Source organism: Myotis lucifugus, unplaced genomic scaffold (assembly GCF_000147115.1).
Source record: "Myotis lucifugus unplaced genomic scaffold, Myoluc2.0 scaffold_65, whole genome shotgun sequence".
NCBI lineage: Eukaryota > Metazoa > Chordata > Mammalia > Chiroptera > Vespertilionidae > Myotis > Myotis lucifugus.
Genome location: NW_005871113.1, coordinates 5,641,346 through 5,658,878, shown reverse-complemented (window position 1 = coordinate 5,658,878; position 17,533 = coordinate 5,641,346). Strand labels below are relative to the sequence as shown.

Sequence of the window (17,533 nt, the reverse complement as noted above, 5' to 3'; positions counted from 1 at the left end):
GAGCCTCATGGACATATCAGCCATGAGGAAAATTTAGAATTACAGTCTCTTGCGAGACAGCGTGTCACTGGCTAAAACTCACGTAGTTCCTTAGAGAAGTCAATAGTAGGGGCTACTAAGTAAAAAGTTCAGAAAAATTTAGAAAATTGGTCCACACTTAAAAATGAAAAACATTTAATATTTATTAAAATACTTGAAGGAGCAGGTGGTAGAGTTGAAAGGTCAGAGACCTGGGTTTGACACTGTCAATAACTAGCTGAAACTCTGTTCACATTCCAGGTAAAATGGGCACAATTTCTTTTAATCGCATAATTAAAATGAACAGATTTTGTCTTTCTTGAACTTTTGAAATACGTATTATTCTGCCATTTTCAACAGTAATTAGTATTAGAAATAAGTTTTAAATTCTTATTAAAATTAGTGTGTTACAGAAAATAAGTATTTGGTTGCAAATATTTTGAGGCCTCTTTGTGTTTATAATTTCACATTTCCAGTGATTTTCAAGCCTAAATGTGTTTATATTCTATCATAGATGGGAACATTTTAGAACAAACTCTGAAAATGGGACCAGTTTTTTTCAGTAGCATTATACTTTATGTTCTCTCTCTCTCCAGCCTAATGTTGACCTGTCAGTTGCATTGTTTATAATATTGGAAGTAAAATTGAATAGGTACCTACAACAGGATCAGAGATACACATCGAAGTATATATTTTCAGTTCTTATTATAAAAACATATCTCAACTTTCTCAGAATTGTAATGGTGAATACAAAATTCTTTTTTGATAAGTTTTTGAGGTTAGCTTACCACGGATACCGTGGCCCTGTAGAGTAGCTTCTGATTATACTAAACTGTTGATTGTTATCACATTCTTGGTGGTAGCCAACCAAACAGTTCTCACACCCTCTTCCTAAGACAGACCAGGTGTTTAATTACATGCCAGATGAAATAACAGAATTAAAACTGAAAACATTTAAATTTGCTTTTCGTAGGACATGTCAGCTCAAGGATCATCTTCACAGCTTCCCAAACCCTTTGACCCTGAGCCAGAAGCTAAGTATGGCACACTGGATGTGACTTTTGACTATGACTCACAAGAACAGAAGCTCCTGGTAACCGTGACAGCTGTCACAGATATCCCAACATATAACAGGACAGGTGGCAACTCATGGCAAGTACACCTTGTTCTTCTACCTATAAAGAAACAGAGAGCAAAAACCAGCATCCAGAGAGGACCATGCCCTGTCTTCACAGAAACATTCAAATTTAACCATGTTGAATCTGAGATGATTGGAAATTATGCAGTTCGATTTAGACTGTATGGTGTACATCGCATGAAAAAAGAAAAGATGGTGGGGGAAAAGATTTTTTATTTAACAAAATTGAATCTTCAAGGGAAAATGTCATTACCTGTGATATTGGAACCTTCTTACAATCATTCTGTGAGTATCTGATCAAATAGCCCAAATACAGTTTAAGTTCAAGGTCTATGAAATGCACAATTTTAATCCGATAAGCCCAATAACCATATTTTTACAAAATTTCTAAGCCCTGAATAGGTAGGTATAATTTTTTTCTCATCTATAAAGTTGCCCTTGAAGATTATATATGATTTATCTTATGTATTTTATCCTTCTCAGGGTCTAGCCCAGTTGTCTTAAACATTTGCTCCTTTGTTAAACATTAGATGGTTGATTATGACATCATCTGAACTCCTTATAGAATACATTGTTTTCTTTCCAGGTTAAAACTATGTGATGCATTAAGAACGATCTAGCTCCATATGTTTGATATTATTTGCTCGTATAGAATATGTACTGCTGCGTAGGTCAGGACTGATTATAATTCCAGAACTGCTATGAAATAATTTTTAAAACTTCAAAAGCATGACCTCATTATATTTTCCACCTTTTTATACAAAGATTTTTGTAGTGTTTCTGGAAGAATACTTAAATTTAGTACCATCATCTGTTCTCCCTTTTCTCTGTTTTCCTCCAGGTTCTGATCACACACAAGTCTCTCTCTCTCTCTTCATATTTTTAAACTAAATTCCTACAAGCCACTGCAGATCACCAGAGAGTTGCACTGTTTACTTAAACCAGGGAGATGCATTATGCCACACTGTTACTTAGATTATGAGAAAATCTGTGATGTGCTATAAATTAAATTATGATATTTGCTCATCTGTTATACTGAACTTTTTATAATATAAATACACAGATTTCAGAAGAGATTGATACATTATTTTAAAATATAATATTTTAGGGTTGTTGTTAAGCTTTGAAAAGTGTAAGCATAAGTCCAAGATTAGAGTCTCATTGAATTTGTACCATGCAGCTTTTGATCATATCGGAATATCATTCACAGTAGAACCCCATACCATTTTACCTACTGGCCACTCAGACCAAATAATGTGATTTTTAAATGTTTTCATTAAGAGTGGCAGAATATTTAATTGGCCTTCACTTTTTTCTCTCTTCTAAATTCCTGATTTAATTTTTTTAAAGGCATTTTCTGAATTATCAATTCTGAAATTTAAAATTATAACAAATTATCAATTTCCCTACTAAAGACTTAAGTGTTATCCTACGAACCGATAGGGATATACTATGTTGTCACCTTTTGGTTTTTAAATGTTGGAAGTGTTTGTGGCAAATAACTAACTTCTTTAGTTACATAGGTTCATAAATAGGAAGAAGTTGTGCTAATGGATTACATCAGGAGCTGTAATTTGGATAAGATTTTGGACTTTGAGATGATGAGATTTTGATTCAAGAATAGGGACTTATTACTTTGAACTGATAATGTAATAGGATGAGACTTTTGGGAACCTTGTACTGGGGGAATACATTTTACAAGTGGGATGTATTTGAATCATGGAGGCCAGAAGGCAGACTGTGGTAGGCATAATTCTAAGATGGTCCTCATGACCTTCATTCCCTGGTATTACTCCTATGATTATGTTATTTAATATGGCAAAGGGATTTTGAAAATGTAATTAAAGTTACTAATTAGTTGACATTGAGATAATGTATTATCTGGGTGTGCCTAACTCAATTAATTGAACCCTTGAAAAGCAAAGAGTTTTCTATGATTTGTAGCAGAAAAAATAGATTTAAAGCATTAGTGAGATTCAACACGAAGTTCTTCGTTGCTGAGACGGAGTGGGTCATGGTAGAAGGACCGTGGAGCAGCCTCTAGCCAACCACCAGCAAGAATGTAGGGACCTCAGTTCTACAACTGCAAGGACCTGAATGAACTTGGAAGAATATTCTTCCCCCGGAGCCTCCAGATAAGACCCCAGCTGAGCCAACACCTTGATCAAAGCCTTGTGAGACCCTTTACAGAGAACCCAGTTGAACCCACCCAGACTCCGACCTACAGAAACAGTGAGATAATAAGTGGACATTTTTAAACCTACAGTTTGAAGTAACTTATTAGACATCAGTAGAAAATTAACACAGCCCACAGGGTTTTGCTCTTTACAGAAAACTTCTGCTGACCTCTGCTCTAGACAACTAGGAATTGAAATTGAGTATCAGATGTGCAAATCACTTCTTTGGGTGAGGTGAATACTCAGATAACATTCTGTAAGTCTTTCATTTTGGTGGGATGTTCTTTACCAATTCATGAAGTCTCCAGCAAATACCTTTATATAACGATAAACATATCTAAATAAAATCTGCAGGTATTCTTTTTCTTCATGGTTGCTCCCTCAACATAGATGCAGTCACTTGGAAATTATTTTCTAAATAAATAATGTTTCTCTGTGAGCAAAAATAGTTTATTCAGTTTCATTTTCTTCTATAGAAAGTAAAATAGATTTTTAAAATAAAAAGACATAGTTTTATCCCATATTTTAATGAAAATATTTCTATTCCTATTTCTGTTTTGGACATACTCATAGAATGATGTCTGCAAAATGTTTACCTAATAATTTATGAATAGTAAAGTTTAAGGTGATTTTTTTTACTTCTATCTTTGTTATTTTTGTATTATTTGATAATCATTTGTCAGTTTAAAGAAAACTACTAGATTTTAATAAATGTAGTAGGATACAAAATTAACACCCAGAAATCTATGGCTTTTTTATACACCAATAAAAAATTCACAAAAAGAGCAATGAAAAAACCAATCCCATTTACCATTGCACCAAAAAAATTGATACCTAGGAACAAACTTAACTAAGGAAGTAAAAGATCTGTACTGGGAAAACTACAGGACATAGAAAAAAAGAGATCAAGGAAGACATAAACAAATGGAAGAATATATACCCTGTTCGTGGATTGGTAGACTCAACATCATTAAAATGTCCATACTACCCAAAGCAATCTATAGATTCAATGCAATCCCCATTAAAATACTAAGGGCATATTTCACAGACCTAGAACAAACTCTCCAAAAATTCATATGGAATAAAAAAGATCCCGAATAGCCACAGCAATCCTGAGAAAGAACAAAATTGGAGGGATCACAATACCAAATATCAAGCTATATTACAAAGCCACTGTTCTCAAAACTGCCTGGTACTGGCACAAGAACAGACATATAGACCAATGCAACAGAACAGAGAACCCAGAAATAGACCCAAGCCATTTGTTCAATTAATATTTGACAAAGGAGGCAAAACATTCAATGGAACCAAGACAGTCTCTTCAACAAATGGTATTGGGAAAATTGGACAGATACATACAAAAAAAAAGAAACTAGAACACCAACTTACACCATACACAAAAATAAACTCAAAATGGATAAAGGACTTAAACATAAGGGGGAAACCATAAAAATCTTAGAAGAATCCATAGGCAGCAAAATATCAGACATATGTCGTAGCAATATCTTTACTGATACAGTTCCTAGGGCAATGGAAACTAAAGAGAAAATAAACAAATGGGACTACATCAAAATAAAAAGCTTCTGCACAGCAAAAGAAACCATCAACAACAAAACAAGATGGCCCACTGCATGGGAGAACATACTTGCCAATGTTATCTCCAATAGGGGCCTATTCTCCAAAATTTACAGGGAACTCATACATCTTAACAAAAGATAAATAGTCCAATCAAAAAATGGGCAAAGGACCTAAGTAGACACTTTTTGAAAGAGGACATACAGAAGGCCAAAGAGACATATGAAAACATGCTCAAAGTCACTAATCATCCAAGAGATGGAAATCAAAATGACAATGAGGTATCATCTCACACCTGTCAGAATTGCTATAATCAACAAACGACAAGTGCTGGCGAGGCTGTGGAGAAAAAAGAACCCTCGTGCACTGCTCGTGGGAATGCAGACCGGTGCAGCCACTGTGGAGAACAGTAAGGAGCTTCCTCAGAAAATTAAAAATGGAGCTCCCATTTCACTCAGTAATCCCACTTCTAGGAATATATCCCAAGAAATCAGAAACACCAATCAGGAAGGATATATGCACCCCTATGTTCATAGCAGCACAATTTACAATAGCTAAGATTTGTAAACAGCCTAAGTGCCCATCAGCAGATGAGTGGATTAGAAAACTGTGGTACATCTACACGATGGAATACTACGCTGCTATAAAAAAGAAGGGACTCTTACCATTTGCAACAGCATGGATGAATATGGAGAGCTTTATGCTAAGCGAAATAACCAGAGAAATATAAATATCACATGATCTCACTCATTTGTGGAATATAATGAACATCATAAACTGATGAACAAAAATATATCTAGAGACATAGAACAGACTGTCCAACCTAAGAGGGAAGGCGGGGGAAGGGGGACTAAGAGATCAACCAAAGGACTTGTATGCATGCATAAGAGCATAACCAATGGACACAGACAATAGTGGGGGAGGGCGGGAGCAGCTGGGGAGAGGTCAGTGGGGGGGGAAAGGAGACATGTAATGTTTTAAACAATAATTTAAATTTTAAAAAATCTTAGCTTTTATTTAAATAGCCCACCTTTATAGAAATTTGTTCAGTTATTTCTAATGTAATTTAGTTGACCTTAATCTTTTTATACCAAATATTAGTACTGATTATTGCTTTATAAATGTTGGAAGGATGGGTAAATGAGTGCATGTGGTACATATTATTTCTAAGTTTCTAATGGCGGGGTTTTTGTAGCTAATTATGTTTTTGTTTTATCTATGTCTTCAGATTTTAAACTCTCTGAGATGAGAATGTGTGTTTTACTTATATGGTATTTTTCATAGTACCTAGATATAGGTATTCAGTGAACACTTGTTAAATTGATTCATCAACATGTGCAGATAAACTTGATCATTTTTAAATTCTAAGTTCCATATATTATTATTCCCTGATGGGTACCAGTATCTTTAAAACAGCCCTATTAAGAATCCTTTAGGGCCTGAAGTCAAATAAGTGTGCATCTCAAGAATAATTTTATTTTTTATTTTTTATTTTTTTTAAATATATATTTTATTGATTTTTTACAGAGAGGAAGGGAGAGAGATAGTTAGAAACATCGATGAGAGAGAAACATTGATCAGCTGCCTCCTGCACATCTCCTACTGGGGATGTGCCCGCAACAATTTCTAAAATGCCTGTATCTCAAAAATAGCCTATCTTTATGTTAATGGATTGAATTAATTTAGTTTGATATTAGTACAGTGAACCCTCAATTTAATGGACTTCAGATTTAACTGGCAAAATTTCCAGTCAGTATTGATATGTGAAAATTTATACCCTGCTAATTTTAAAATGCTTTTAACCAAGATTTGCTTATAATTAAATAAGTTGTTTTTAACAAACTTTAGGCCATTTTTTGGAAAAAAAACACTATTATAATTTCTCTGGCATAAATAAATACTACAAATCTACATCTGTAGTCTACAGATTTAAGTCCAAGGGTCACCACTTGAAAACAATGTTTGGGGAATGATTAGCACGTGATCACATCACATTGTGCTGGTAATTGGTTCTGTTCTCACATGGAGGACTTTCTGCAGCAGTTTTAACCTGTGCTTGGTGGCTGATGTTCCACCATGAGCTAAGCCAGGCCCCAGCCCTCTAAGGATGTTTACTCATGGTGACTGGTGAATGCATCCATTTACTAGACCTAGTCAGTGTAAATTTAAAATTCAGTAATACATATAGAAAACTTTTCTGTAAAATTAAATCTCAGACATACTTAATTTTAATTACACAAATAGATCTACATAAGTAAAAGCAGGTGTACTAATTTGTCAGTTTTTTAACATATGCATTCAGAAAACCTATTATATAATGGACTCTCAGCTTTAACGGACACCCCCTTGACCAAATTAGGCATGTCAAAGTTTTACTGTATATAAAATCACATAGTTTTTAAAAAGCAGAAAATATTCTGCAAAAGGAACAATCATAGAAGAAAAGGCAATTATAAATACAGTTACCAAAATAAAGAATGTAGTAGAAGGATCAGTGTAAGGATTGGTAAACTATGGCCATGGCCAAATCCAGCTCACCACCTGTTTTTCTAAATAAGTTTATTGCAACAAAGACATGTCCTTTTGTTGACATATTGTCTTTTGTACTACAAAGAAGAGTGAGGTATGATGAGATCATATGGCTCATGAATCCAAAAATATTTACAGAAAAAGTTTGCTGACCCCTTAGTTATAAGATAGAAATGAAAAAAATCTCCAGAAATAGAAAATAAAGAGTAGAAAAAATAGATGAAAATGCAATAAATAAATAAAGGTTAGAGACTTAGACAACCTAGGAGGATTTATAACATATGCCTCAGAGGTGATTCATAAAGAAAACAGAGGGGAGGAAGTTGTATTAAAATGTAACAATTTGGTCCTAGCTAGTTTGGCTCAGTGTATAGAGTGTCAGCCTGTGGACTGAAGGGTCCTGGGTTCAAATCCGGTCAAGGGCACATGCCCAGATTGCGGGCTTGATCCCCAGTAGGGGGCTTGCAGGAGACAGCCGATCAATGATTCTCTCTCATCATTGATGTTTCTATCTCTCCCTCTTCCTTCCTCTCTGAAATCAATAAAAATATTTTTTTAAATGCAACAAGCTGATGAACAAAATAAAATAGAAACAGACTCATAGATACAGAGAACAGACAGATAGTTGTCAGAGGGAATAGGGACAAGTGGGGCTGAGTGAAAAGGGTGAAGGGATTAGCAGTACACATTGGTAGTTAGAGAATAGAGAGATGCAGATTACAGCGTAGGGACTATAGCCAATATCGTCGTAAATATAGATGGGGCCAAGTGGGTACTGGCAGCAGCAGGACAACCAGTCTGTAAAGTACATGATTTCCTAACCACTCTGCTGTACATCTGAAACTAACAGAATAATATTAAATGTAATTGAAAAAAGAAAGAAAATTTGCCCAAGCTAAAGGTTTGAGTCTCCAAATAAAGGACCTGAACAAAAAATCCAGGCTTACATACATCATTGTGAAGTTTCAGAATCCCATGGTAAAGAGAAAAATCCTAAAAGGTCCCAAGTAACATAAAAACGAATGAAGGTTAGAATGGCATCAGAATTCCCCACCAGAAAGCTCGATGCTGGAAGACCATGAAGCTAAAGGCCTCAACATTGCAAGGGTAAGGTTATTTCCACTATAGTAAGTGTTTTCTATTTATTACCTCCTTAAATCCTCATCACAACACTATTATGGGTATAATTGGTTCCCCCCATTTTACAGATGAGAAAAATACCTTTTAGTGCCTATCTCAAAGTCACTATGTAATATTCGATGGCTTGGCAATCTATCAGTATTCCCAAACCATTCCAGTTTCTTTCCTCTACCTCTGAGGAGTGCATTTCCCAGACTCCCTAGAGTTCCGAATGCTAATTAGGTTCCACCAATTAAATTCGCTCCTGCGTGATTTGCAAAGGGAAAGGGAAGCAGAAGCCGCCTTCCTTCTGCTTCAGGGCAGGCAAGTTGAAGGAAAGCTGTTTTTCTCCCTCCAGCAACGTTCTGATAGCTAGTTTGCAGCCTCATGGATGCAGAGAGGTGATTGCAATGGCAGTGATGACTTCCTGATCCCTTGATCAAACTAAAATAATTAGGTTTTTCACTCATCTCTCCCCACCTTCTTGGTGAATGTAGTAGCTCCTTTCATGGGTCAGTTTTTCAATGTTCTGGAGTCATTCCTGCAGGCCCAGCCAGACCCTCTTCCTCCAGCTCTCCCAACACTTTTGCAAGCACCTAATTTGTGAATCAGATCTCTTTCTTCTACCTACAGTGATTTCTGGTTCTGTCCCTGAACCCTGACTGACAAAGTTTACAGTAAAGGCTTAGTGTTAACCCTGCAATAAGATTTTTTAATTTAGCCCTAACCGGTTTGGCTCAGTGGATAGAGCGTCAACCTGTGGACTGAAGGGTCCCTTGTTCGATTCCGTTCAAGGGCATGTACCTTGGTTGCGGGCACATCCCCAGTAGGGGGTGTGCAGGAGGCAGCTGATTGATGTTATTCTCTCATCAATGTTTCTAACTCTCTATCCCTCTCCCTTCCTCACTGTAAAAAAAATCAATAAAATATATTTTTAAAAAAGATTTTCTAATTTATATCAAGGCAGTTCGTGCTATACAGGGACACTGTCGATTATAACCAGGGTTTGATTCTAACTGAAATAATTTTTAACATAATTCCTGAGAATAATTTCATTAGTAAAAGGAAAAAGAAAAACAAGAGTAAGTTACTTTCTTCAAATGTGATAGTGTTTCCTTGTGCTGGGTGCAATTTTTAGCATTTGTTGTATAAACTCATTTAATCCTCACAGTTACCTCTAATAATAGTTACTTTTAGCCTTAATTTATAGCTGAGAAAGCAAGCATAGAAAGGTTAACTGAATTGCCCAGGGTCACACACTTAGTTGCAGAATAGGGATATAAATCCACCTGCCTCCACAGCCTGTGCTGTTAGCTATTTTGGACTTTAACTACATTTATAAGAACTAGTTAATAACTTTTTGTTACCTATGAGTTTATTTGTATTCTACTTTTACATACATGTTAGAAATACCACTCAAAAAAGTGAATATTTAAAATGTAAAGTTAAAAGCTAAACAGACCTACTACCTAACCCTCTTCTCTCCTGCAGTTTAAAAGTAGAATTTCTCAGAGGGAAGGTAGCGGGGGAGGGTTAGGGGGAGAGATCAACCAAAGGACTTGTATGCATGCATATAAGCCTAACCGATGGACACAGACACCAGGGAGGTGAGGGCATGAGTGGAGGGGGGGGGCGGGCAGTGGGAGGATAAGGACACATATGTAATACCTTAATCAATAAAGAAAAAAGAGGTGAGACTTAAAAGCAGAATTTCTCAGTGACTTCTCCCACCAATTGCATCAGAATCTTCTGCAATATTTTTTAAACCAGATTTAGTGAATCAGAATCACTAGGAAGCAGCCTAGAAATTTTTCTTTTAAATAAATTTCCCAGGTGATCATTAAACACACTAAACTTATAAGACCATTGGTATAAAAACATTGCAAAGAACATTGCAGATCTGAGTGAGCTGCGGAATGATATATCTTGGGGTGAGTTCAGAGAATATACCTTTGTTTTCTGTGTGTCATCGATCTTTCCATCCTTTATTGTCTTGGCTTCCTTTTCAGATATTTAGCATTGTATGTTCTTTGGGCATTCATAAAGTAGTTAAAGGGGAGTAGAATTATAAGGAAGTGTCAGTGAAATGATAGCAAAAATATGAAGATAAGTTTCCTTTTAAGAAAATTACACATCCATGAAGAGCCAAAGATGACACTGAGTAAATATTTGCATCAGTTAAGATTCTATTAGTTTCAAGTGAATGCAAACCAACCCTAAAAGGCTTGAGCAATAGAGAAGGTCCAGAGAGGAGGCCTGTCTTCAGGCGTGGCTTGATCCACTGACTCGTCATATCTCTAAGGTCCTGGTTTCTCTCTCTTTCTTCTCCGCTCCCTCACCCTAACTTTTGTGTATCAACTTCATAATCAGGTTTCACATAGTGGCCCTCTTGAAACGTTTTGTTTCGCACTAGATTATCTGCCCATCCCAGAACCAATCACTGGCTACATGGATGGGCTGCACTGATGAGCTTCAGCCCTAGAACACGGTCACTCCCCTCCCCTAAAGGACAGTAGATAAGAGACAGAAAGAAGTACCTTCACTACTGGGAGGAAGTGATGACTGGATGCTAAGGAGATAACCAACTAATATTAATATGGTGTTTGTTTAAATTTCTTAAAAAGAAAAACCATTAAAATATTAGTGATTGGACATACCATGGGTGAAATTCTATTTTAATCAACTTGAAAATAGCTCAGAATCAAACATACTTTTTTGCACATCACTTTAGGAATCTTGAATTCTGTGTTGCAGCGCAATTAGTGTCTTAATTGGCTAAGAGCTAAATCCTGAAAATTGTGATTCTCAGTCCTGATCACACTTGTATGACGGGGAGTTTTTAAAATAAAGATGAATAGGCCCCCAGTTAGACCTGTTGAGTCAAAAACTTAAAGGAATTGGACCAGAGTATCTGTATCTTTAAAAAGCTCTTACAGGAGCCACTAAAGCCTGAACATCCTTGATTGTTTGCTCTATGGAATCTATCTTATCTCCACTATTTCCTGGAAAGTCAGAGGACTAATATGAGTAATTGCCACGTTAAACATCTGTTGCAGCTGACCACAATATTCAACATGAAACTATAACATTCAGAAAACTCGACTATCAGACTTAATAGAATAAAATCTTTCCCCAAAATCATCTGCTCAAATTACAACCACCTAAACTGTAAAAATCACCTCTAATACAAATTGTTTTATTTAAAATATTGTAATGAGAATTGAATTTTTATAAATTATTTTAAAATAGGCAGAAATGGTTATGTGCACTAGTAAGTGTTAACATTTCATTGTCTTTGGCTTCTTTCAAAACTTTATATTTCATGTAATAAAATATTAAAATTATTTATCACCTTGATTCATGAGAAACTTGAAATATTCTGACAACAGAAAAAAAACAACAACAAAAAAACAGTTTAAAGGAGTTTTAGCCCTTAGGGCTAAAAGAAAAATGTTTTACCAAAAAATATTCAAAAAATGTTTTACCAAAAAATATTCATTACATGTAACCTAGAATATTATAAGTTAGATTTTTCTTTGGATTCAGTTTATTTAAACAAAGTTTATTATAGCACCAAGACGTTAGAACTAAATTTTCATAAACTGACAAATTCAGCGTTTCCTGGGCCTCATCAGGAACACAAATTTGGGGAAATATGCCAGGTGGCCCATTAACAATCCTCAAGGCCATCTTTAGAATATAGGCCCACCTGGACTACCTGTAAAATGACAGGTAGGGAATGAAAATAGCATCTAAAAATTTGTTCCAAAATAGTACACGCCGTGATAAAGTGAAATAAAAAGCATTGCTGTTTCTCTAGCTGTTAACATTTCATTTCCTGGGAATGCTTTGAGTGCTCTGTGAGGATATGTTCAAAACATGAGTGATACCATTGTGTGGAATAACTCAGGGAGCTAGGGAATTCACAAGTTGCATTGAGATTCTCAGAATTATCCTTCTATATTCATACTTTAATGAACATATAAATCATATTTTGCTGTTTCATTTGTCATTAAATTATTCATAACATCAAAAATTTGACTCAGAACTAATCTTCAAATATGTGTTTTGTGGCATGAGAGAATTGCCATTGCCATTTTGAAGTTTAAGAAATGAAATTTGAAACTCAAGGTGTTCATAAATTTAAGCTAAAACCATCATTGTCCTAATGCCTTAGTGAGAGTGTTTTAAGATTATCAATAGTGTAAAGTGGTTACAGCGCCTGGGACTGAGTAAGCACTCAATAAATACCAGTTTTACTAATATCATCATCACTACATTCCTACTACCATCACCACTATTACTTTCACCTTTTACCTACTTCTTCCAAAAGAATAGTCTAATTTGGTTTTGTTTTGGTGGGAATTGACAGTTTATTATCTTCACAATCCGTTTGTCCTTGTTAACATAATTTTTTCAAAAAAATAGTTCTCACTTTTGATATGGATAGCCTTATTAATGTAGAGGTAGAACTTACTCTAAAATATAAAACAAGCCCAGCCAGTGTGGCTCAATGGTTGTATCAACCTATGAACCTGAAGGTGATGTTGTGATTCCCAATCAGGGCACATACCTGGGTTACGGGCTCGATTCCCGGGGTGGGGCGTATAGGAGGCAGCCAATCAATGATTCTCATCATTGATATTTCTGTCTCTCTCTCCCCCTCTCTGAAGTCAATAAAAATATATTACAAAAATAAAATATAAAACAAAATGTAAATTTTTGAAGTCTTAATTTTACATGAATACAGAATAGACCAGCCATGGGCAAACTACGGCCCGCGGGCCGGATCCGGCCCGTTTGAAATGAATAAAACTAAAAAAAAAAAAAAAAAAAAAAGACCGTACCCTTTTATGTAATGATGTTTACTTTGAATTTATATTAGTTCACACAAACACTCCATCCATGCTTTTGTTCCGACCCTCCGGTCCAGTTTAAGAACCCATTGTGGCCCTCGAGTCAAAAAGTTTGCCCACCCCTGGTATAGACCATACTAAATATCCTTTATGGCTTACACCACTTTTTCGTAGAGGCCAAACAGGTGGGGTAAAGAGGAAGGCAGTGAGCCACTGGAAACCTTCAGCAAATGAGTGGACTTTATAGGTGACTAGCAGTTGAAACCTTGCTGGGGGAACGAGGATGGTACAGTCAGATGGCAGAAATGTTTCAGGGATTATGGAAGCATATGCTTCAAACTTTTATAAAAAGAGATTTGTGTCAGTATTATAGGCAGGTATGAGGGGACTTGATCCTACCCATAGTTTTGTCAGCGCCCTCTGAAAGCCCTCTCAAGTGAGAATAGGAACTCTCAAGAGGAAGAGGGGGTGGCCCCTTCGTTTGGGAGGGAAATGCCCAAGACCCAGCCTCCAGCTCCTGTGTTCATTTCTCCATGAGCTGTTGAAACTTCCCCACCAGCGCTCTTCCAACGATCGCTTCCCCCATTCTTCCTCAGTAGAAATTTTTGGATCTCACTGCTCCTCCAACTTATGGAGGAAAAAAGTATGAGATTGACTATTTGAATAAAGCCAGTCATAGAGATCCTTGGAAACCAGAAGAGGCTTAGACTTGTCAGTAAGAAACGACTATGGGACTGAGAATCCTGCGCAGAGTCCGAGTCCCAGTCTGTTTCCTGTGAACTTTGAGAAAAATAGCCTCTCCAGGCCTGACTTCTCTCATCTCTAAGCTCATTAGGTCAAATAGGTGGGTTTGAACCATGTTCTACAGAAATGCTTCTGGGGTTCTGCAAATGTTTGCTTCAAATTTCTTTATAAAATTAGAGTGTAATTCAGGATTGTAAATATCAGTATAAACACATACTAGGTACAAAATTTTAATTCATTGGAAACTATATGCTAATTCACATCACACATCACCTAATTTTTTTTCCCTGTGGAGTTACTAACAAGGCTGCTTCTGTCATATCTCTCTATATACTTGAAATTCTTATATTATGTCCTTGCTTAGGAATAGTATAACTTGGTGTTGATTCATTGCTTAATTAGGTCTTATCTATGTCTGCCCATAATATTTTACTGAGTTGATGCATCACATTTAATACTAATTAGTGGGGTTTTTTTAAAAAACATTTTATTGATTTCAAAGAGAAAGGGAGAGGGAGATAGAAACATCAATGATGAGAGAGAATTATTGATCAGTTGCCTCCTGCACATCGCCCACTGGGGACAGAGCCTGCAAGCTGGGCCCGTGCCCTGACCGGGAATCAAACTGTGACCTCCTGGTTCATAGGTCAAGTCAACCACTGAGCCACACTGGCAGGGCTGGAATAAGATTTAATTTTTTTCAAAGGGTACTGTTACTAAAGCTTTGTGAAAACCGCTAGTTGCATTTTCTTTGAGGTACTTTCTGAAATCATATTATTCTGAAATAGGGAGCCCTTAAATAATTTTTGATAACTTATTGAAATATAATGAAATATAATTTCATCCCATACCATGAACTATTTTACCCTTTTAAAGTGTACAGTCATGGTTTTTGAAATATTCACAGAGTTGTGCAACCATCACCTCTGCTAATTCCAGAACATTTTTATCACCAAAAAGAAAATCCTACACCCATTGGTAATCACAGCCCCCGGCAACCACTAATCTGCTTTCTGTCTCTTTGGCTTTGCCTCATCTGGACATTTTATATGAATAGAATCATTCAATTTGTGGTTTTTGGGGATCTGGCTTCTTTTACTTAAAGTGATGTTTTCAAGGTCCATCCATGTTTTGGCATGTATCCACACTTCATTGCTTTTTTAGGGTTAATATTCCCTTGTATGGATATTCAGCATTTTGTTTATCCATTCATCTGTTGATAGACATCTGAGTTGTTTACATGCTTGACTATTATGAATAATGGTGCTATGAATATTTGTGTACAGTTGTGTGGACGAATGCTTTCTTTTCTCCTGAGTGTACACCTAGTTCTAGAATTGATGGTAACTCTATGCTTACCGTTTTAGAAACTGCCAAACAGTGTTTTAAAGTGGCTGCACTATTTTACTATCCCACGAGCAGCAATGTATGAGAGTTCCAGTTTCTCCACATCCTGTTCAATGCTTGCTAATGTCTGGTGTTTTTGTTTTGTTTTTAGCTATCCTAGTGAGTGTAAGGTGGTTTTGTTTTACATCTCTCTGATGACTAATGATGTTGAGCATCATTTTATGTGCATGATGGTGTTTGATTGTATCTCACGGGTCTTTGAGGCTCTCTCTTTCTCTCTTTTTTACTTTATTTTTTTGATTACAGTTGGCATACTATATTACTATATTACAGGTATACAACCCAGTGATTAGACGTTATATAACTTACTAAGTTAGCACCCAATAAATCTAGTACCCCATCAGTGCCATACATAGTTATTACAATTTTATTGACTATATTACCTATGCTGTACTTTACATACCTGTGACTATTATGTAACTACCAATTTGTACTTCTTAATTCCTTCACCTTTCACCCATCCTTTAGATCCCTCCCTTGTTAAAGAAGACCATTTAACATTTATTGTTATTTTGGTTTGATGGTGATGCACTTCTTTAGCTTTTTCTTTTCTGGAAAGCTATTTACATGTCCTTGAATTCTAAATATTTCAAAAACCATGACTGTTTGCTGGTAATCTTGGTTGTAGGTCCTTGCTTTTTATCACTTTGAAAATTTCTTGTCAATCCCTTCTGCTCTACAAAGTTTTTGTTGAGAAATCAGCTGATAGTCTTATGGGAGCTCCCTTGTAAGTAACTAACTGCTTTTCTCTTGCTTAGGATTTTCTCTTTGTCTTTAACCTTTGGCATTTTTATCATGTGTCTTGGTATGGGTCTCTTGGGGTTCATCTTGTTTGGGACACTCTGTGCTTCTGGGACTTATATGTCTATTTCCTTCACCAGGTTAGGGAATTTTCTGTCATTTTTTCATATAGGTTTTCAATTCCTTTCTCTCTCTCCTCCTTCTGGCACCCCCATGACATAAATGTGGCACACTTAAAGTTGTCCCAGAGACTCCTTATACTATCCTAATTTACTAGGGTTCTTTTTTCTTTTTGCTACTCTGATTGGGTGTTTCTGCTTCCATATCTTTCAAATCTATGATTTGATCCTCTGCTTCATCTACTCCACTGTTGATTCCTTATAATGTATTCTTCATTTCTGACTGGTTCTTTTTTATGTTTTCTAATTCTGATTTTATGTTTCCTATATCTTTATTGATTTTCTAAGTTCATCTACCTGTTCCCTAAGTTCATTGAGCATCTTTATAACCAGTTTTTTGAACTCTGCATCTAGTAGATTAGATTCTGTCTCCATATTATTTAGTTGTGGTTTTTTTTTGGAGTTTTGTTCTATTCTTTCACCATTCTGTTCTTAAATATTTTTTTAGTAGAGGCATGTCACCATCAAAGCCAGTTTTATAGAAGTCTAGTTTACCAGTGCTTCATGTCTTTTTTTTAGCATAAAGATTGGTCACACAAGGTGTGGTAAGCTGATTCAAGTGGTCATCCAATGAAGTAAGACCTAAGAATATTATCGGGAGAAAGCTACAAGGCTAAAGGTTCAAAAAAGTATATATTTTGCTAAGTAACAAATTAAGTGAACAATGAGGAGGATGCCCTCATTCAGTGGTTCTCAACCTTGGCTGCACATTAGAATCACCTGGGCATCCTTTTAAAATCCTGATTTCTGGGCCTCATCCTCCGGAAATTCTGTTTCTTTGTTACGGGGTGGGGCCACAACATTAGTAACAAAGAAACAGAATTTCCGGAGGATGAGGCCCAGAAACCAGGATTTTAAAAAGATTCCCAGGTGATTCTAATGTGCAGCCAAGGTTGAGAACCACGGCCCTAATTGAACACAGGAGACTTCTGGGCAGCTCTCTCCCCACCCATCCCATCCCTCATTTCCCACTCCATACATCTGTGGCAGAGTGCATAGGTAGTGGTACAGAGGCAGCATCAGAATGGAGAAAAGCAAATATGCTATTGC

At 36.2% G+C, this 17,533-nt stretch overlaps 1 protein-coding gene across 2 annotated transcripts in view; it reads left to right on the top strand.

The window, feature by feature from the left end:
* The window catches only part of SYT14 (synaptotagmin 14), a 110,441-nt gene that overhangs the window by 75,734 nt on the left and 17,174 nt on the right, over window positions 1-17,533 (top strand). For both annotated transcript variants that reach the window (XM_006089920.3, XM_006089919.3), the window contains exon 5: window positions 992-1,441. In XM_006089920.3, the coding sequence (XP_006089982.1) occupies window positions 992-1,441 (450 nt within the window). The remainder of the gene's footprint in view (window positions 1-991; window positions 1,442-17,533) is intronic.